At 51.0% G+C, this 20,853-nt stretch overlaps 1 protein-coding gene across 2 annotated transcripts in view; it reads right to left on the bottom strand.

The window, feature by feature from the left end:
- Window positions 1-444: 444 nt before the first annotated feature.
- LOC105480874 (SH3 and PX domains 2B) overlaps window positions 445-20,853 on the bottom strand; it is a 119,277-nt gene continuing 98,868 nt past the window's right edge. For both annotated transcript variants that reach the window (XM_011740072.2, XM_011740071.2), the window contains 4 exons: window positions 18,421-18,647; window positions 15,375-15,424; window positions 14,236-14,361; window positions 445-6,873 (listed from right to left, as the gene is read on the bottom strand). In XM_011740072.2, the coding sequence (XP_011738374.2) occupies window positions 5,332-6,873; window positions 14,236-14,361; window positions 15,375-15,424; window positions 18,421-18,647 (1,945 nt within the window). In that variant the 3' untranslated portion in view covers window positions 445-5,331. The remainder of the gene's footprint in view (window positions 6,874-14,235; window positions 14,362-15,374; window positions 15,425-18,420; window positions 18,648-20,853) is intronic.

Genomic DNA, 20,853 nt, shown 5'->3' with positions numbered 1-20,853 from the left:
TGACAGGCACCCGACACCATGCCTGGCTAATTTTTGTATTATTATTATTATTGTTATTATTTACTAGAGATGTGGTTTCACCATACTGGCCAGGCTGGTCTCAAACTCCTGACCTCAGGTGATCTACCCGCCTAGGCCTCCCAAAGTGCTGGGATTACAGGTGTGAGCCACTGTGCCTGGACCCCCATAGCACACTCTTGACCACCAGGAGACAATGCCAGCCAGAGGCTCACCATTCTTTGGACATAAAGGAAGCTTTTCCTTGGTTTGTGGACACTGTAGTTAAGAGAATGAAGGTGTGCTATGGCCTAGAGGGGTCACCCCTATTTCTCGGCAGCGCTCAAACGTAACTGGCATAGGTTTCTGTTCTTTGATCCCAAAGATCCCAGGCCACAAAGCTATGTACCCTTTCTCCTGCCAAATAAAATCCATAGACACTGCATCTTCACGATGAAGCTTGAAACCAGTCAAGCACTTTTTTTATTTAAAAAAAAAAAGAAGGAAAAAAGTCTAATGGTAAAGTATATAGCCTATACATGCTACAGCTAGTTGTTCTCACCCCTCCCCTCACATCCTATATACTTGTTTATTTAATGTTTAAAGGAAACAAAAACCACCACCGGAATGCCAATTTGCCAAGAGGGTAGAGTAAGTGTGGGGATCTCCAGCGTCATCCTATGAGCAGGCACCAGGTGGTGGGTGGTGCCCACTGTTCCTGGAGGGAGGTAAGAAATGGCCTATTACTTGGAAGCTCCCCAAAGCAGGAAATGTGGGTTGTAGTCAGGGTGGCCACAGTTTATCATCACCCCTCTAAGTGAAAGGGGCGTTTAACAATAATTACACGGGCACAGAGGCATACATGGGCACACACTGGGGTAAAATGTGGACACCATCGTTGCATTAGAATTGCTTATTGCTGATGTAAGCCTGGTGGGGGCACCTTCTCTTTTACATGAATAGGACATCTGAAAGTGAAGGCTACTGGCTGTGGCACTGTGTTTTGCCTCTTTGAGGACAAAAGAGGTTGAGCCCCTCATCCCTGATTGGAGCTAAGAAGGCTTACTTTGGAGTCGAGGATAGAAACGGGAAGATGGAATGTTGAAACATGAGGAGGAGCTCGACAACTTGGCAGGATAGCACCAGAAACCAGATGCCACCCCATGGAACTGGGCAGTCCAGTCTGTAGAAAGGTGCTCTGAAGGAGGTCCACGAGCAGGCAAGGATTGTGGAGCCTCCGGTTCTAGCTGTGCAGCTCTCCCTGGGACCCTCATGGAAACTTATTCTAGTTAGGAGCAATTCCTCCAGGCCAAGGGAGGGCGCCCTGCACCCTCAGGCCTCGATGCATGTTGCTGTACCTCTCATCAGCCCACCGTCTGACATGAGGTCATCTTTGGTCTGTGGTGAGGTATGGGTGTCTGCAGTCTACACAAAAGCCTTGCAGAATGGGCCTGGACAACCCTTGGGAGATAAGACAGCCACACATGGCTCAGGCTGTTAGGTGTCCACTGTCACAGTCCAAAGAGAAGGGTACGGCCTCCAAGAGGGCAGCTTAACCCAACATGGAAGACTTGGGCACGATGAAAGGACGGGGGCCCAGCTACGAATGTTTTTGTTCTTGATGTCAAGTTGCCAGCTATTGGAAGGCAGGAGCAGTTTCTTCTTTTTCCCCACTCTGTGCTGGATACTTGGGAGAGGTGAAATGAATACCACACTGTCCACTCCTCAGCCTAAGGTCCTTCTCAAGTCCTGGCACACTCAGCATCTGCTCTTTAACATGGCCTATGTTCCCCCGTTTTCTACCTGGTAATGAAATCCTCAGTGGGCGCAAACATTTTAGGGCCAAGAACATTGCCTTGGAAATTGATTCTATGGCGTGGCCTCATGGCAGAAGTTTAAAATGACTACCGCGACTTGGCATGGGCTCCAGCAATCCCCCAGTAGGGAAGGGCCATTAAAAGTGGTTTAAGCTGGAGTTCAGCTCTCCCCAAGTCTCAGCTAGAACGACATACACCCACCAATGGCAAAGAAAGATTCTGAGCAAAAAGTGTGAGCAAAGGCCTCTTTTATCAAGAGGTGGTCCTAAGACTCAGATTTTCCAAATTTTTGGAGGTACCACAAGCTGTCCATTTGCCCTGGGATGTAAGGTAAAGTAGTCATCACAATTGCAGTAATAAGCAGGGGTGAGGGGAAGAAAAAAAAAATATCTGCCCGCCTTTGGGGCTGCCATTTGGCCTGTGACCTACTGAAATGTGTGACCAAGGGGTGGAGGGAAGAGACACAAATTCAGAGGGAGGGTCACTTGATTCCCTGGAAGCTCTCAGAGAAAAATTCATGGGCACGAGGAACAAAGAAACAAACAAGCAAACAAAAAAACCAAACAAACCAAAACTCGAGATCTGAGTCCCAGCTTGGCCACTATTTAGACAAGGCTAGAGTATGTGACTTCTCCCTCTGAACCTTAATTTTCTCACTATAGATCAGGGCTGGTCCTATCCGCCTCACAGGGTTGCCGTAAAGATTAAAGGAGGGCGTGTGTTGAGGCACGGGTCACCTGCCTGGTGCTTGGCACAGCTGTCACGATGGGCCTGGACACTTTCTAGAGCCATGACTCCAGGGGAGTTCTGCATATGCGCCATCAATTGCTCACAGAATAGTGACCACAGTCCTGGATGGGGTAAACCTAAGTCCCCAGGCAAGGACAGCTAGGAGAGTGACTAGCCACCCCGACCCACCCACTGCCTGGGGAAGTGTCTACCATTGCAGGAAAAGGAGCTGGATACAGACATCCTCAGGCCATAGATACGACCCGAGGAGAGAACAGTGAACAGACAGGAATGTGACTTCAGTACCTATAGTTCATGTCAGAATAATAATTATCATCATAGCAAAAGAGAAAGGCAGATTCTTTCATTTGCAGGAAAATTTTCTGCCTAGAGGAAGTCAGGGCAAGTCTGTTCCTACCCAGCTGACCCCTGGGAGAAAGGAATGAGGCAAGAGAGAAAATCCTTCAATGAAGTCAGCAGACAGGACTCAAAGCTCCTCCAGTCAGGGATGGAGCCACACACATCCCGGTCTAGCCTAGCACAGACTAGGCACTCATAATATATCTGAAAATGTCACTGAAAGCCAGAGAGCAAATCAGGGAGAAAAAAAAAAAAAACGTGAGTTTTGTCTTTTGAAATGTAGTCAAATCTCACATAGCTTCACGAAAGTTGTTTAAACCAAAGTAGATTAAGAACTCAGGAAAACTGCCATGGGGCCTCCTCTCAAGGGAGAGGACCCTTGAGTGATGGCAGCCCTTTCCCACCTCCCTTCTTCCCCTGGCTGCCATCTGCCCCCAAGGTTCTGGGCACAGGGCCAAGTGGCAAGTGGGCCCTGCAAGAAGTGCCCCAGGGCCCTGCCCAAGCCTCTCTGGGGAATGGGATTGCAGGCCAGCTGGAGGAAGGGACTAAAGATGCTACAGGTGATCAGAGGAAGCTCCTTCTCATGCAGAAGCAGCCAGCGCCCACACGATAGGGGATGGAGCTGGGAGGTGGGGCAGAAGAGGGCTGTTGGAGCAAAGCTTTGGCACTGCAGGTAGACAGTGAGCAGACTCCCAAAAAACTGGCTTTGTGGGTCCAAAAGTATCTCAGCTGATGAACACTGTGAACTGGAGATCTCTGGGGCAGGACCGGGCAGGGCAGGGCTGCCTTGGTCAGGTAGAATGGGAAGGGGTTCTGCTCTACTCTCTTACTCTGGGCTGGGAGCTAGAAATGCTGGGTCCTGATTTTGCTTCTGCAGTGACTTAGCCATGCCTCTCCAGGCCTCAGTTTGACAGATGACCACATCTGCCCTGGGTTTCTTCCAGGGAGAAAACAGATTTGGCAGTGCGTGAACAAAGAAAAAACATTACAAATGCTGGAGAGGCACAGGAAGCAGCTCTGCCTGGCCCTTGGTTCCCTGCCTCCCTCTGGGGCCGCTGCATGCTATGCCCAGCCCCTTGAGGCTGGCCCGCGAGGCCACCTCAGCTCCTGTTGCTCCACAAGCTCTGTTTGCCAGCGGGCAACAGCTTAGAAGCAGGGAACAGGGCTTGGCGCCAACCACCAGGACCCTGGCATTCTCCTGTCATGGAGACACAGCTGTTGAGTCCAGGGAAGCCTTTGGTATAGGCTGGAGGGATGGTGGGTGTGGCAGCAGCCACGAATGCCCCCTCACCCCCACCACAATGAAGTCACTTGGCCACCTGCTCCTGGCACTTAGCCAGCTTCTATCTCTTCCCTGCATGGTTTGCCTTTTACAGAGGGGAGGGAACAGGCACTGAAGTCAGGCAGGCCTGGACTCAAATCCTCTTCCCTCTTCTTCCTGGCTGGTATGTCCTTGGGCACACGGAGCCTGAGTTTCCTCATCTATAAAGTGGGTATAGTATCACAAGGGAGGGTTGTGAATGCAAAGCACCGAGTACAGTGTTTGGCACCCACGAAGCACTCAGCAAAGGGATGCTGACAAGGGCAGGACTCGTGAATGGGCCTCTTACTCAAACGAACTTTGAGATTCTTGCTTTAGGTAGGCAGAAATGAAATGCTCCAAGTTGGGGTGGGAATTCTCATTGAAAAGCCCTGGAGGGACTGGAGCCTGCAGCAGGAAAGTGCAGCATACGGGGGGGCTGCAACCACCCTTCAGGGCTGATCATGGTCCCAAGAAAGAAAGTGGGAGGCAGGGCGGCTGAGCGGACCTCCAGGCCCACTCCTGGGGGAGCTGCATCCAGTGGAACCTCAGAGGCCCCTGGGCCTGAGGCCTTGGGGAAGGGGACATTTTCCCTGGGACTGGCAATGGAATGGACTTCTTCAGGATGAAGTTCCTTCTGGTACCAGGCAATTCAGAAGAGTGAATATAGTCTCTGGGCTTTTAGAAACACGAAGAAGTTGGAGCAAGTCGTCATGGACTGGGCGGGCTGCCCCTTACTGTGCCATGTCCAAGCCATGAGAGACCCTTGCTGGAGTTTCTCCAGGCGATGGGATCCAGTCCTGGAGGCCTTGGAGAGTCCTGGTCCCATTGTCGGGTCGCAATGCCATTGGCCAGGAGGAGTTCTCTTAAGGCAGGGATGTTGACATGGACAGAAAGCAAAGGCCGTGGGTTCTGAGCCTCCAGCGATGCTGTGATAGGAGGGATCAGACCCAGGGGCGCCCGAGGTGTCCGAAACTCACTCTCCACCCATGGGAGGCAAGAAGTCACAGCACCCCAGAGTCTGTCTGCCTTGGAAGCTGTGTGGAGAATGATAAATTAAGAGGCGTATTAAATATGTGGGTAGAGCCAGCAAGGACCAGTGGGCCCTCTAGGCAGAAAGGGCGTCGGCTATGGCTTCTTTCGGAGATAGTTGGAGGGAATCCACCCCTCCCAGGAAGGGGCTCCGCTCAGGACCTGGCAGAACCACCAGCCACTGCTGTTCTTCTCCCGGACTTCAAACACTGTCCCTTCCTGGAAGCTGCTGGTGTCTTTGTCTCCTTCAAAGTCGGCCACGGCCACATACAAAGAGTCCTTCAGGCCGTCGGCACTGGGGACAGCGGCTGCAGCTGCTTCCTCCCTGTTTTCTCCAATCTTGCCGGTCCCCCGTGGCCCCAGGCCGCCTTTGCCTCGCGTGTCATCCTGGCCCCCCAAAGAGTTGGAGAGAAAAGGTTTGGCTTTTGGAGGGACGAGGAGAGCACGGCCCGGGGTGGGAGCGGCCCTGCTTTCGTGGCCTTCACACTGTGGACCTCTGACCTCTGGGAGGGGCCTGGATGACGAACAGGTTTTCTTGGGGGGAGGTGGTCTCCGGGGTGGGACCACAGGCCTCTGCTGGGGAGCCTCCTGGAGAGGAACAGGCACGCTCTTAGACACAGGATCTGTGGTCTTGGCTGGCCTCGGAGGGGCTCTGCAGGGAATCTCTTTTGGGCTGAGACCATCCTGTTTGCCCGTCCTGTCCTGGGCGCGGCCAGACCCCTCTCCTGGGAGGAAGCTTCGGCTGAAGGCCACGTCTTGGCCCCCCACTGCCTGGGGGCCCTCCCCATCCAACAAGGACTTGTCTTGGGACTTGGCAGGCCTGAGCTTACTCCTGAGGTTGCAGATGTCGACTTGGTCTTCGCCCTGAGGTGGCTCTGTTTTGGGGGAAGGAGTTGGTTTTGGCCTAACCTGAGGTCTGGACTTCAAGAAGGGATTCTGGGGAGTGGCGTCTGGCTTCTCCTCCGGCAGGTCAGTTTTGGATTTGGAGATGGGCCGGAGGTTGGGCTTCTTCACTTCCTTGGCCAACACCTTGTGGCCACACTCCAGCCCCATGTCATTTTTCAGCTGGAACAGTTTGCTTTTGTCAGGTTTGGGCTCTGGCCTCCTGCCGTCCCGGGCTGGAGGGGTGTGTTTGGCTGGCATCATGGGCAAAATCATGCAGGGAGGCTTGGGGGCGGGGCCCCGGAGCTGCTCTGTCCTCTGCCGCTCCCGCTCCAGCAGCTCCCCCTCCGACTTGATGATGGATTCTTTCCTCGGAGGGAGGCTGGGCTTCTCCTCCATGTCGGGGTCTGAGATCTCCTCATAGCCTGCTGACGCAGACATGTCTGAAGACGCCTTCCTCAGGACCTCCTTACCGCCCTTCCAGTCTTTAGACCATGGCAACCCTGAGTCCATGGCACCATGCGGTGCGTCAGGCAGGGGCCGGGAGGGGCCCGTGGCTTCGCTGCCCGTGTTGTTCTCCAGCGCTGCTGCTTCCCCCAGCCGGAGCTGGGTCACCTCGTGGGGCAGGGGAGCCAGAAAGTTGGGTCTTGACGCATTGCTGGTCTTCTTGTATTTGTCAATGAAGGTTGCCGGGGCCCACCCTTCCTTATCTTCAATCTGAATGTACCACCAGCCACTCAAGTTTTTCTCGATCACCTGCAAGGGAGGATAGACAAAGGCACTTGGGTGCGATGCCAGCGCCAGCACACGAAATGGTTTGGGAGAACCCACGTGTAACTGGAGCTCTGGAAGCTGCCACTGTGTGCTCAGCAGCTCCTCTGGCAAGGTCTACAGGGGACCACCAGTGGAGACGTGACCATGTTCTGGGAATATCTCAGATGGGGGTAGATTCTTGTTGGACTGGATTCCCCCTAAAGCAGTCCATGAGATGTGGACTTGGGTATAGGTACTTAATTTGAGAGTTGGTACTAGGAAATACACGTAAGGAAGTAGAGAGAGAAAGAAGGGAAGGGGAGAGGCCGATTATGAGCAAGTTACTGCTCTGGGCCATGGGGACTGATCTGCCAGGGACCCTCTGAGAGACCACAAAGAGAATGCCTCAGAACGGTGCCTCTGGGGATGCGTGCATTTATCTATCGACTCCCGGCCCCTGCCTACCCAGGGTATTAACTCCTCTCCCCTTCTGGGAAGCTGTTGGCTTGCAAGGACGTGTGTGTAGGTGCAGGGGCTTCAGGTGGATCAGGGGCACCGGCAGCGTCTGCTACAATTCTAATGACAAGGCAGAAGTCAAAGCTACCTTTGATCCTGGCTTCTTTGGCTGAGCATCGGATGAAGAAGTTAGCTGGTATTTATAGAGGCCACAACATATGAAAGATACCTACCTTTTTTTTTGAGACAGAGTCTTGCTCTGTCACCCAGGCTGAAGTGCAGTGGCATGATCTCGGCTCCTTGCAACCTCCGCCTCCGAGGTTCAAGAGATTCTCATGCCTTAGTCTCCCAAGTAGCTGGGATTACAGGCATGCACCACCACACCTGGCTAATTTTTATATTTTTGGTAGAGATGGGGTTTTGCCATGTTGGCCAGGCTGGTCTCGAACTCCTGGCCTCAAGCGATCTGCCTGCCTCGGCCTCCCAAAGTGCTGGGATTACAGGTGTGGGCCACAGTGCCTGGCCTGAAAAATACCTATCTTTGAACACAGGAATCACACTCAGCTCAAAGAGATGCTCGTGTTTATATACAGGGGACCTGGAGCTGGTGGAGTACAGTAGATTTTCATCTTGTCCCTACTTCCCTGTGGGATACACGCCTGTTGGATGGAATGGTGGCTGGAATCACCCATGTTGTTGAAGATCTTGTTCTCTGTCTGTTTTTTGTCCAGCACTGCGTGGCTGAATTCACACAGGTGAAAGGTGTGGTCGCTATTACGGGCTGAATTGTGTCTCCCTACCCAAATTCATATGTGGAAGCCCTAACCCCCATACCTCCAAATGTGACTGTATTTGGAAATACGGCCTTTAAAGAGGTGGTGAAGTTTAAAATGGGTCACTAAGGTGGCCTGAGTTTGGATGTATGTCCCCACCCAAGTCTCATGTTGAAAGGTGATCCCCAATGATGGAGGTGGGGCCTGGTGGGAGGTGTTTGGGTCATGGGGGCGGATCCCTCATGAATGGCTTGGTGTCCTTCCCATGGTAATGAGTTCCCACGAGATCCGGTTGTTTAAAGTGTGTGGTGTTTCCCTGCCATTCTCTCTTGCTCCTGCTCTCGCTACGTGACGCGCCTGCTCCTGCTTTGCCTTCTGCCATGAGTAAAAGCTCCCTGAGCCTCCCCAGAAGCCAAGCAGATGCCGGCACCATGCTTTCTGTACAGCATGCCCAACTGTGAGTCCAGCAAACCTCTTTCCTTTATACATCACCCAGTCTCAGGTATTTCTTTTTTTTTTTTTTTTGAGACGGAGTCTCGCTCTGTCGCCCAGGCTGGAGTGCAGTGGCCGGATCTCAGCTCACTGCAAGCTCCGCCTCCCGGGTTCACGCCATTCTCCTGCCTCAGCCTCCCGAGTAGCTGGGACTACAGGTGCCCGCCACCACGCCTGGCTAATTTTTTGTATTTTTCAGTAGAGACGGGGTTTCACCGTGTTAGCCAGGATGGTCTCGATCTTCTGACCTCGTGATCCACCCGTCTCAGCCTCCCAAAGGGCTGGGATTACAGGCTTGAGCCACCGCGCCCGGCCTCAGGTATTTCTTTATAGCAATCCAGGAATGGCCTGATACGTGGGCCCTAGTTCAATATGACTGATGTCCAAATAAGAAGAGGAGATCAGAAAACACACAGGGACTGAGGGACGCCCACGTGAGAAACAGCGGGAAGGTGCCATATGGAAGCCAGGGAGACAGGACACAGGAGGAACCAAACCTGCTGACAGCTTGATCTCGAACTTCTGGCTTCCCCAATTGTGAGACAATAAACTGCAGTTGTTTAAACCACCCCATGTGGTATTTTGTGATGGCAGCCATCGCAGATGTACACTGCAGTTCCCTGGTAGGCTCTCTCTGGACTCGGAAGATCTGATGAACGCTCATGACACCCTGTGAGTTGGGAACCGTCACTTCATTTCACACATGCAGAACCGAGCCTCAGGAGAGCTGAGGAACACACAGTGGGTCCTGTAGAAAGCCCGTCGATCGGAGGAGAGTCAAAGGTAGGGGGTGGGCTTCAGAGTCACCTAATCTTGCCTCTCAGAAAAGAGACCCGTGGCTGGGTGTGGTGGCTCACACCTGTAATCCCAGCACTTTGGGAGGCCGAGGCGGGTGGATCACGAGGTCAGGAGATCGAGACCATCCTGGCTAACATGATGAAACCCTGTATCTACTAAAAATACAAAAAATTAGCCGGGCTTGGTGGCCGGCACCTGTAATCCCAGCTACTCAGAAGGCTGAGGCAGGAGAATGGCATGAACCCAGGAGGCAGAGCTTGCAGTGAGCTGAGATCGCGCCACTGCACTCCAGCCTGGGCGACAGAGCAAGACTCTGTCTCAAAACAAACAAACAAACAAACAAACAAACAAAAAACCAAACCCCATCGATCGGAGGAGAGTCAAAGGCAGAGCGGTGGGCTTCAGAGTCACCTAATCTTGCCTCTCACAAAAGAGACCCCTGACCAGGGGTGGTGGCTCACACCTGTAATCCCAGCAGTTTGGGAGGCCGAGGCAGGTGGATCATCTGATGTCAGGAGTTCGAGACCAGCCTGGTCAACATTGTAAAACCCTGAGTCTACTAAAAATACAAAAAATTAGCTGGGTATGGTGGGATGCACCTGTTATCCCAGCTACTTGGGAGGCTGAGGCAGGAGAAACGCTTGAACCTGGGAGGCAGAGGTTTCAGTGAGCTGAGATCGTGCCGTTGCACTCCAGCCTGGGCGACAGAGCAAGACTCTGTCTCGAAAAAACAAAACCAAAAACAAAAAAGACCCTGCTTGGAGAGGGGCCGTGTCTGGGGTGAGAAACTGCAGAAGGAGCAAAGATGGCTGCAGGCACTTTGTGCAGAGGCACTTTCTTTCCCCTCATTCTTGTGATTTTTTTGTTGTTGTTTTGTTGTTGTTTTGTTTTGTTTTGTTTTTTTGATGGAGTCTTGCCCTGTTTCCCAGTCTGGAGTGCAATGGCGCTATCTTCACTCATTGCAACCTCTGCCTCAGACGAAAGGCACTTTGTGCACTTTCTGGGAGAGGGATGGCAGCCACAGACTCAGCCGCCAGGATGCAAATGCTGGGCTCCTGGGCCTGCAGTCCTGGGTTCTAGTCTTGGCTCTACCACTTACTGCCTGAGTGGCCTGGGACAAGCCGCATGCCTCAGATTCCACATCACAGAAGGAAAATGATAAGAACAATTTAATACCCACCTGTAGAATTTTTGAAGCCACAAGAGCTAATGCATACAACAGCCCTTGATAAATGCTGTGCACTTGGTAAACGCTCCTGTGATTAAATTAGAGTGGAGGTCACTGAGCCAGCGGGATGCGCTTGACAGGCAGCACTTAATGAGTCCCACTGGAATCTCCAGGGAAGGCCACTGATAAATGTAAGCTCTTTATGTGAGGATGACCAGCATCTTATCAACACTTGATAGCTCTGGTAAAAATTACAGGCTACGCTGGGCATACAAGTCATTGTCAGCACATCCATGAATTCAACAACACTAATACTGAAGTCTGATGTGAGGAACTGAAACTAGGGTAATCAATATTAGATGTATCAGTAAGATTTGTCAAGGTTACATTCCTTGCAAAGTATTGTGGTAGAAGCTCTGAACATGTATGTTCTGAACCATGATGAATGGGCGTTTTTGTTTACCAGAGGGAAGCCAAGAGCTACTATGAATAAAAACAAATGCAAGATCAGATGCGGGGTGCGGTGGCTCACGCCTGTAATCCCAGCAATTTGGGAGGCTTAGGCGGGCAGATCACCTGAGGTCAGGAGTTCGAGACTAGCCTGGCCAACATGGTGAAACCCTGTCTCTACTAAAAATACAAAAAAAATTAACTGGGCGTGATGGCGAGTTCCTGTAATCCCAGCTACTTGGGAGGCTGAGGCAAGAGAATCGTCTGAACCCGGGAGGCAGAGGTTGCAATGAGTGAAGATAGCGCCATTGCACTCCAGACTGGGAAACAGGGCAAGACTCCATCAAAACAAAACAAAACAACAACAAAAAAATCACAAGAATGAGGGGAAAGAAAACAGTGTGGGCTTTAAAAGCAGAGAGACCTGGTTTCAAATCCCAACTCCATTGCTTACTAGCTGTGTTACTAGAGGCAATTAATTTACCTAACCCCTCTGAGTCTCATCTATAAAATATGCTGATAGAAAAAACAAAACAAAACAAAAAAACACCAACCAACCAACCAACCGCATGCTGCTGGTACTGACCTCTTGGGACTTCTGTGAAGATTAGTTATCAAGGAGGTAAGGTACCTGACACAGAAGAGGTGCATATATCATCCTCATCCTCCTCCTCATCATCCTCATCCTCCTCCTCCTCATCACCATCCTCATCCTCATCATCCTCGTCATCATCATCATCATCAGCCTCATCATCCTCATCCTCGTCATCATCCTCATCCTCATCATCCTCATCCTCGCCATCATCCTCATCATCCTCATCCTTATCATCCTCATCCTCATCATCCTTGTCCTCATCATCATCATCCTCGTCATCATCCTCATCCTCATCATCCTCATCCTTATCATCCTCATCCTCATCATCCTTGTCCTCATCATCATCATCCTCGTCATCATCCTCATCCTCATCATCCTCATCATCATCCTCATCCTCATCATCATCCTCATCTTCCTCCTCATCATCATCACACATCCTGAAGATAAATAGCCTAGACAAGTAACTAAGGTGTTTCTAGTAGCCCTACTGCTAGAATGCTGTGGTTCCATTAATGCATTTTGAAGGCTAAGATAATGTTGCAATGAGCCAGGAAGCAAAACTGGAGAAGAGAAAAACAGAGCATACGGATCTATCATAAGAAAAAAACATCTAGCCAGGCGCAGTGGCTCACACTTGTAATCCCAGAGCTTTGGGAGGCTGCGGCGGGCAGATCACCTGAGATCAGGAGTTCGAGACTAGCCTGGCCAACATGGCAAAACCTTGTTTCTACTAAAAATACAAAAATTAGCCGCGCGTCATGGTGGGCGCCTGTAATCCCAGCTACTTGAGAGGCTGAGGCGGGAGAATCACTTGAACCTGGGAAGTGGAGGTTGCAGTGAGCTGAGATTGAGCCATTGCACTTCAGTCTGGGCAACAGAGGAGCAAGGCTGTCTCAAAAAAAAAAAAAAAAACAAAAAAACAAAAAGGAGATGATGTCTCAGATGACCCTTACATTGTGATACACTAGGCACTCAATACATGTGTATGGAAAGAATGAGTATGAAGGGGCAGGTTTTTTGTATAATGGATTAAAACATAATTCAGAATTTTCCCAAATCTTATCCCTTTAGCCCTTGACTCAGATAATAGCAAAGTGAAAACATAAAAGGATGTCCTTCTAGTGAAACATCAAGATACGTCAACGTCTCTGGAAGCAGAGACCAGAGGATGCAGAACTAGTGTCTTGACTGTAGTACACAGCAAGGCCTGGGCCAGATGTTGTGCCTGGTGGGGCTGCTGGCAAGCTGGAGGAAGGGACAAGGAAGGAAGGAGGATGGAAGAAAGGAAGGAGGGGAGGCAAGAGAAGAGAAGGAAGGAAGGAGGATGGAAGAAAGGAAGGAGGGAAGGAAAGAGAAGAGAAGGAAGGAAGGAGGATGGAAGAAAGGAAGGAGGGAAGGAAAGAGAAGAGAAGGAAGGAAAGATGGAAGGAAGGAAGGAGGGGAGGAAAGAGAAGAGAAGGAAGGAAGGAGGTAAGGAAGGCGGGAGGAAGGAGAGAGGAAGGGAAAGAAGGAGGGAGGGAAGGAGGGAAGGAAGAAGGGAAGGAAAGAACAAAGGGAGGAGGGAGGAGGAAGGAACAAGGGAGGGAAGGGAAGGAGAGAAGGAAGAAGGGAAGGAAGGAGGGAAGGAAAGAATGAAGGTGGGCAGACAGGCAGGCTATAGTCCTTCCTGGAATACAGCCAGGAAGGAAGGGAGGGGCCCTAGAGAGGTACGCTGGAGTGAACTGATCAGTGGTGCCCACTGCCCTGGGCCGTCAGACAGTGCTCTGTGCCAGGGACCAGAGCTGTGTTCTTTAAAGGAAAGGGGAGGGTGATGACAACTCTTCAGGGCTTAGAAAAGCAGCCACCACACACAACCATAGTAGGTGATCCAGGAGTATTTTATTTTTGCAGAGATGAGTAAATTAAACCTCGGCCTCCCAAGGTGAGGTTGGGGGGGGTGTGGTCTGACCAACTCTCACGTGTGACAGAGTGAACTTGGTGATGCCTGTGACTGGCTCACCTGCTTTTGAAAGTGTCTCCAGAACCATCTTTGCCAAAGCTTTCCAAACCCTGGCCCTAGCGGCCATCCCCTCCCTTACAGGTTTTCTTGGAAATATGAGAAAGAAATACCTTGAAGCTCTAACCCCATAAGCAAAGGAAAGAGAAATGCAGGAAGAGAATCTGGGGAACAAAGTAGACAAGCAGAGGGCGTGGGAAGAAAAGGAGAGAGGAGAAGTAAGAACGGAGGTGGGAGGTGGTAAAGAAAGGCATACAGCCAGTCACACAAGACCACATACTGTGGGATTTCATCTATATGAAATGTCTACAACAGGCACATCTATGGAGACAGAAAGTGGACTGGTGGCTGCCTAGAGCTGGCAGGTTGAGGGGAGATGGAGGGTGACTGTTGATGGGTAAGGAGTTTCTTTTTGTTCTAGAATTAGATAGTGGTGAGGGTGGTGCAACCCTGTGAATACCATAAGCTGCTGAATTTTACACTTCAAATTGGTAAACTGTATGGTATGTGAACTATAAAGCTGTTAATCTCTGCCTCACCTCCACCCACCCAGTGACGTAGGTGACAGAGGAGAAGTAGGAGGTGATGCCTGGAATCAGGAATCACAAGTAGGTGAAGGAACACCAGGGCCACTCACCTCGACCTTCAGGCCCGCCTGGAAGCTGATGCCGTCTGGGATGGTTGTCTGGAATTCCGCGATGGTGTAATACTCTTCCTCCACTTGGGGCGGGATGGGCGGCTTCGGCAGGTTGAGGCCTCGAGGCTGGTACGATCACACACAGGGTTATTGCCAATGCTAAGTGCACTCCTGCGACCCTGTGTCAGGGGGAGACTAAGGGCCTGGGGCATGCAATCACCCTCAAGGGGGTGCTGGGGACCTAGTTGGATTCTAAGGGACAACACAAATAGGACCACACAGATTGTCATCTCCTCAGTGAGACCTCACTGGCCCATCAGCTTTAGGGCGATGGGAAGAAACGTGGGACATTTGGGTACAATCATGAGAATCTGGAGCAAGACAATATTCTCTGAAATAAGAGGCAGTGACGGTTGTGGAGGGAGCATAAGTTTGTTAGTAGATCTATCTGGGTTGGAAATACTGATGGTGGGAGTGACCTTGGGCAAATCACCCCCCTTTGAAGCCTCAGTTCTCTCTCCTGTAGAGTGGGCATAACAGTGTCTACCTGGTGGGGTTGCTTCAAGTATTAAATTAATGTTGTGAGGCGCTCAGCACATTGCACGGCACGCAACAGGTGCCTGATAAATAGCAGACATTAAAAAAATACAACCCCAACAGAGCAAGACCCCGTCTCAAAGCAAACAAACAAACAAAAAAACCCCAAACCCAACGACCCATTGTTCCAAGTATTGGCTTAAAAGGTACCTAGCGAATTTTACAAAACGGAGTATGAGCGCAGAATATGAGAATGGGACCACAGATGATATTTGTGTCTCATCTCGGCTTGGACCTCAAGTCGCTTGACTTGAGAAGACTGATCTAAGACCAAGAGAAGGGCCCAGGGAGCAGAAAGCAGGTCCCGAGGCCCAACTGTCACAGGAGCACTCTGGCCTCGTGGGCCAATTGTTTCACCTGCCTGCACCTCAGTCTTTCCACCTGGGGGTGGGACTAGCATTTATGCAGCCCGCTTCAAAAGGCTGTTGTGTGCACAGGAAAGAGAGCATTTCTGGAAGGGTGAGGGGTGTGCGAGGGGCTAGTGGACACCCCTCACAGCCCTCAAGTCAGTGGCCACTCCCCAGTAGCAAGGGTCCACTTACAATGGTCATGTCCCGGCGAGGAGGGGGTCTCTGCCTCATCTTTGGTGATCCTGTGGAGAAACGAGAGCTTATTACACTCACGTGCAGAGTGCTACAGATGAGATTCCTGAGCTGGGCGCAGGACAGATCTATTCTCTCCTGCAGAAGATTGAACACAGGCGGCCGCATGCCGCCGCAACCCTTCCTGCGAGAATAGCCTGGGCAGGAAGGAGCTGCTCACGCGTGGCTCATAGTTGGCTCCAGACTCTCTCTACGTTGCTTTTCTTGGATCTTTTCTACACAGGAATGAAAGGGGATGGTGCTGGATGCTCAAGTCATGGACATTCTCCAGAAAGGGCAAAAAGCAGTCTTCAGAATAACACAGAGATGGGTCCCAATCCAGCTCTGAGGCTCACAGCTGCTGGCACTGGACAGATGATTGGATTCTCGGAGCCATAAGGCCCTCATCTGTAGAACTGGCAGAATGTGTGTCACTCAGGGCAGCGGTGAGGATGAAAGGAAACATCTGTGAAGCTCTTGGCATGTGGCAGGCATGCAGTGAATGTTAACTGCACCTGGTTTTGTGCTCTAGAACAACCCAAACGCAACAATACACACACAAACACACCGAACCAAACACGCTTGGGCTGATGACACAGGGGTTTATACTCCGGAAGCGGCTGCCCTAGCTCTGGGTCTCAGGGCCAGGAGGATGAGGACTTTGCAGTGGTCCAAGGCTCCTGGCTAAGGGCAGAATGTTGAGCAGGCTCAGCACGGGTCCATACAGAAGGGTAGTCTGGCGTTGGGGTGTGGAGGAGACTGCTAATCCCTTAAATTCCCATTTACCTGTCTTCTATTAGAATAAATAGCAACAGAGATTGGCCAAGACACTTAGCTGTCTGTATAAAGACTTCATTTCCAGTCACCCTTGCAGCCAGCTACTGCCATGTGACTCGGTTTTGGCAGTGGGATGTAAGACAAAGTAGAAAGTGTGTAGCTTCTGAGCTGTGCACACAGTAGCCAGTGTGACCACTGTGAAATAGCAGAAAGAATGAAACCTGGGATAGGAAAGCAACGCCTCCTTTTTTTTTTTTAATGGAGTTTTGCTCTTGTCACCCAGGCTGGAGTGCAATGCACTGCTTTTCATTGGCTGGACTAGTAGTGAGCCGTTCTGGACCAGGTGGTGAAGGCAACAAGATGGATGCGGAGTAATAAGACTCTTGATTGCCCGGAGCTGCCATATCAACCCTGAACATACACACAGACTGTTTTGTGAAAAAGAAATATATATCTAGATTATTTATTGGATGTGTGTATATATGTATATTCAGTGGTGGTCGGGAGTGTCTTTGTTTTAGCATCTGAATCTATCTATCTATCTATCTATCTATCTATCTATCTATCTATCTATCCATCTATCTACTTTTGAGAGACAGGGTCTCGCTCTGTTGCCCAGGCTGGAGTGCAGTGGTGCAATCACAGCTCACCGTAGCCTCAATCTCCTGGGTTCAAGTGATCCTCCCACCTCAGCCACCCTAGTAGCTGGGACTACAGGTGCGTGCCACCATGCCCAGCTAATTAAAAAAAATTTTTTTTGTAGATAGGGGGTCTTACTATGTTGCCCAGGCTGGTCTCAAACTCCTGGCCTCAAGTGATCCTCCAGCCTCAGCCTCCCAAAGCACTGGGATTACAGTTGTGAGCCACTGTGTCCAGCCTGAACCTATACATTAACAAAGACATTGAGGTTGCAGATTTTCATTTGCTCCTCTAGAGATGATGGGAATACACCTATCCTCTTGGCCATGATTGGCAGATTAGAATCACACAAACTCGGGGATGGGCAGAACTCTTGCCACAGCATGTGAGGAAACATGATCAGTGACTTCTCAGGGCAGCTGAGCAAAGTATGAAACTTGGTTGAGGGACTCAAGAAGTTCACTGCCACTTAAAAACAGCTGGGAGAAGCCCAGCCAGGGGCAGCGGCCTCATCTCTGTGGCTAGCTGGAAGTCCTTTCTCAACAGCAGAGTCCACCTGCCCTGCATGACCAAGACAGGATCATGGGCACTGTGCATAAGTCCTGGGCACCAGTGTGCCCATGCAGACACGGTATGGTAGCCAGTGTGACCAGGCCGACAACAGTAATGAACTCAACTCTCAGGTGTGTTGGAAACATGAAATGGTAAAATATACATGAGGAGGCTTTGAAAAGCAAGCTGGGAGAGGCACTGTGTTGGAGTAAAGCCCACAGGGTCATCTTCTTTCTCTGGCTTAGAAACAAGGCCACACGGAGCAGTAGAGAGCACAGCACTCCCCAGGTTCAAGTCCCCGCCCCTGCTGTCTGCTAGCTGGGGGCCTTGGGCACACCCTCTCACCCTTCAGACTCCCAATCTGTAAAACATAAAACGTAGTAATTTCCTCAAAGGTAGTTATGAGGAGTCAATCACACTAATTAGAAGGTTTCTGGCATGTAGCAGGTGCTTGAAAAACAGTAGCCAGTGTGACCGCTGTGAGATAGCAGAAAGAATGCAACCTGGGATAGGAAAGCAACGCCTCCCTTTTTTTTTCTTTTTTTTTTAAAATGGAGTTTTGCTCTTGTCACCCAGGCTGGAGTGCAATGGCACGATCTCGGCTCACTGCAACCTCCGCCTCCCGGGTTCAAGCGATTCTCCTGCCTCAGCCTCCCGAGTAGCTGGGATTACAGGCACCCGCCACCACGCCTTGCTAATTTTTGTATTTTTAGTAGAGATGGAGTTTCACTATGTTGGCCAGGCTGGTCTTGAACTCCTGACCTCCAGTGATCCACCCACCTCGGTCTCCCAAAGTGCTAGGATTACAGGTGTGCGCCACTGCGCCCGGCCAGCAATGCCTCTTGACTCAGATTCTGCAATTCACGGGCTGAAAGATCTGGAACAAGTTCCCCAGGGTTTCTGGGTGTCTGTTTTCTTATCTAGAGGATGAGGGAGCAGCTGGGCTACTGTGAGGATGAGGGATGATGTGAGAAGCCTTGAGCACAGAGCTGGCACACGGGGGTCCCGAGTGTTAGAGGCTGGGGCGGGTGTCACTCACTCTGCTTGGTGTCGCCGTCGGGCACTGGGCGGCCTTCAAACCGCCCATCCCTCTGGCTGCTGAGCAGCTCCTTCTCCCTGCCCACTGCGTTCTGCTGCCGGGAAACACCATCCAAGTCAAGGGCACCTGGGTGGGAGGGTGAGCCGGGGCCTGGCTTCGGGGGCAAGGGCTCCCCACTGTTCTTCTTTAGGTAGGAGGCGGGGGCCCAGCCTTCTTTGCCCTGGTACCTGTGAGGAGGAGGAAGGATGCTGTCAAACTGCTCCGCCAGGCGCAAGGGAAGAAGCCTCGCTCCTACTGGGAATCACACAACAGGTCCCAGGAAGCAGGAACGAAGGGTCGTGACTGCCTAGGGCCAGAGGTTGGCACACTGTGTATTTCCTCTTGATGGTGCCTAAGCCCTCAGCTTGGCATTTTCAAGGCCTTTCCAACCCGGCCTCTACTTGCCCCTCTCACAGCACCCACCACGTCCCACCCAGCCAGCAGGGCACCAGCCTGCGCTCTGAATCTCTGTGCTTTGCTGCCCCTTCCCAGCAGTCCCAGCTCTGGGGCCACAGCCTGGCATAGACAGATGGAGATCTGTTCATGCTGGTTAACACGGAGATTAAACATGTTTTCATATGGGATTAGCAGGTTGAGGGATGGGTCCAGGGCTTGCCAAGCGCCAGCTGGCCATCACTAAACACAGAGTGATTGAGACCCTGACAGATCAGCTCAGTGTCCTCCCAAAAGGGAATTCAATGAGTGTCATCATCACTTAATCCTCTGCAGGAGAGATTCAGTTTTTGAGATAGGGTCTCCCTGTCGCCCAGGTCAGAGTGCAGTGGTGCGATCACAGCTCACTGCAGCCGTGAACTCCTGGGCTCAAGCGATCCTCCCATCTCAGTCTCCTATGTAGCTGGAATCACAGCTACACATCCCCATGCGCAGCTATTTATTTCTTATTTCTTGTAGAGATGGGGTCTTGCTATGTTGCCCAGGCTGGTCTCGAGCTCCTGGGCTCAACTGATCTTCCTGTCTCGGCCTCCCAAAATGTTGGGATTACAGGCATGAGCCACCACACCTGGCCAGAATTCAGTTTTAATAGCAATGACCAGAGGGGTCAATCTAGACCAGGGGTGTGCTGCAGTCAGTCACACCAGCTGTGACAGCCAGTTGGGTACATCTCTCCCAATCTCTACATTTAGGTAGAAATCTGCAGTTCGTGTCTATCAATCTTAAAATACGCTCTGAGAGGGAATAGCCTAATTAGAAAGTGCCAGGCTGTATATAACCCACACCCTCAGTTTGACACAGTTCATTGTTTGGGGACACAGAGCCATAAGATGGGAGGTGATGTGCAGTGCTGAGTGGGCTCTGGGGTGAGAAGGGAATGGGCTGAAATCCTGACCGTCACTTTCTAGCGTCAACCAAATCTTGAGATGACTGCAGCCCTTACTGACATCCTAACTACAACCTCGGGAGTGACCTTGAGTCTAGTTAAGCCACTGTTGAATTCCAGAGCCACTAAGTTTTGGGACAATTTATTATGCAGCAAGATAACATCCTATTCAATATATGTTTGTTATCCTTTTAAAAACGTTTTAAAAAAATTAAAGTCTTTAAATTTTAGAGACAGGGTCTTGCTGTGTTGCCCAGGCTGGAGTGGCACCATCATAGCTCATCACAGCTTCAAACTCCTGGGCTGTGATCCTCCTGCCTCAGCCTCCTGGGTAGCTGGGACTACAGGCACGCATCACATGTCTGGCTAATTTAAAAGGTTTTTATGCAGAGATGGGATCTTGCTATGTTGCCTGGGTTGGTCTTGAATTCCCGGCCTCGAGTGATCCTCCTGCCTTACCTCCTAAAGTACTGGGATTACAGGCATGAGCCACTGTGCTCGGCCCATGTTTACTATTTGATATGGTTTGGCTGTGTCCCCATTGAAATCTCAACTTGAATTGTATCTCCCAGAATTCCCACGTGTTGTGGGAGGGACTCAGGGGGAGGTAACTGAATCATGGGGGCCGGTCTTTCTGTGCTATTCTCATGATAGTGAGTAAGTCTCATGAGATCTGATGGGTTTATTAGGCGTTTCCGCTTCTGCTTCTTCCTCATTTTCTCTTGCCGATGCTATGTAAGAAGTACTTTTCGCCTCCCGCCATGATTCTGAGGCCAGTCTTGGGTATATCTTTATCAGCAGCATGAAAACAGACTAATACACTATTACTATCATTATCCTTCTTCAAATTTAAGTTCTGAGATCTCCCTCAGGAAGGCTTCTTGATCCCCAGGCTGAGAAGCCCCTCTTCTGTGTACCAAAGTCCCCATGCATCCCTCCAACACGGCCGACCACCTGCTCTATCACTGTTTATGAGTCTGTCTTCTGCACCGGGTGGTGTGAGCTCCTGTGTCTTGCTCACTGTCGACTTCTCAGCTCCCAGAACAGGGCTGGGC

This window comes from Macaca nemestrina, chromosome 6 (genome assembly GCF_043159975.1).
Source record: "Macaca nemestrina isolate mMacNem1 chromosome 6, mMacNem.hap1, whole genome shotgun sequence".
NCBI classification, from domain to species: domain Eukaryota; kingdom Metazoa; phylum Chordata; class Mammalia; order Primates; family Cercopithecidae; genus Macaca; species Macaca nemestrina.
The sequence above is the reverse complement of the archived record's forward strand: the minus strand, read 5'-3'. Positions and strand labels throughout refer to the sequence as shown.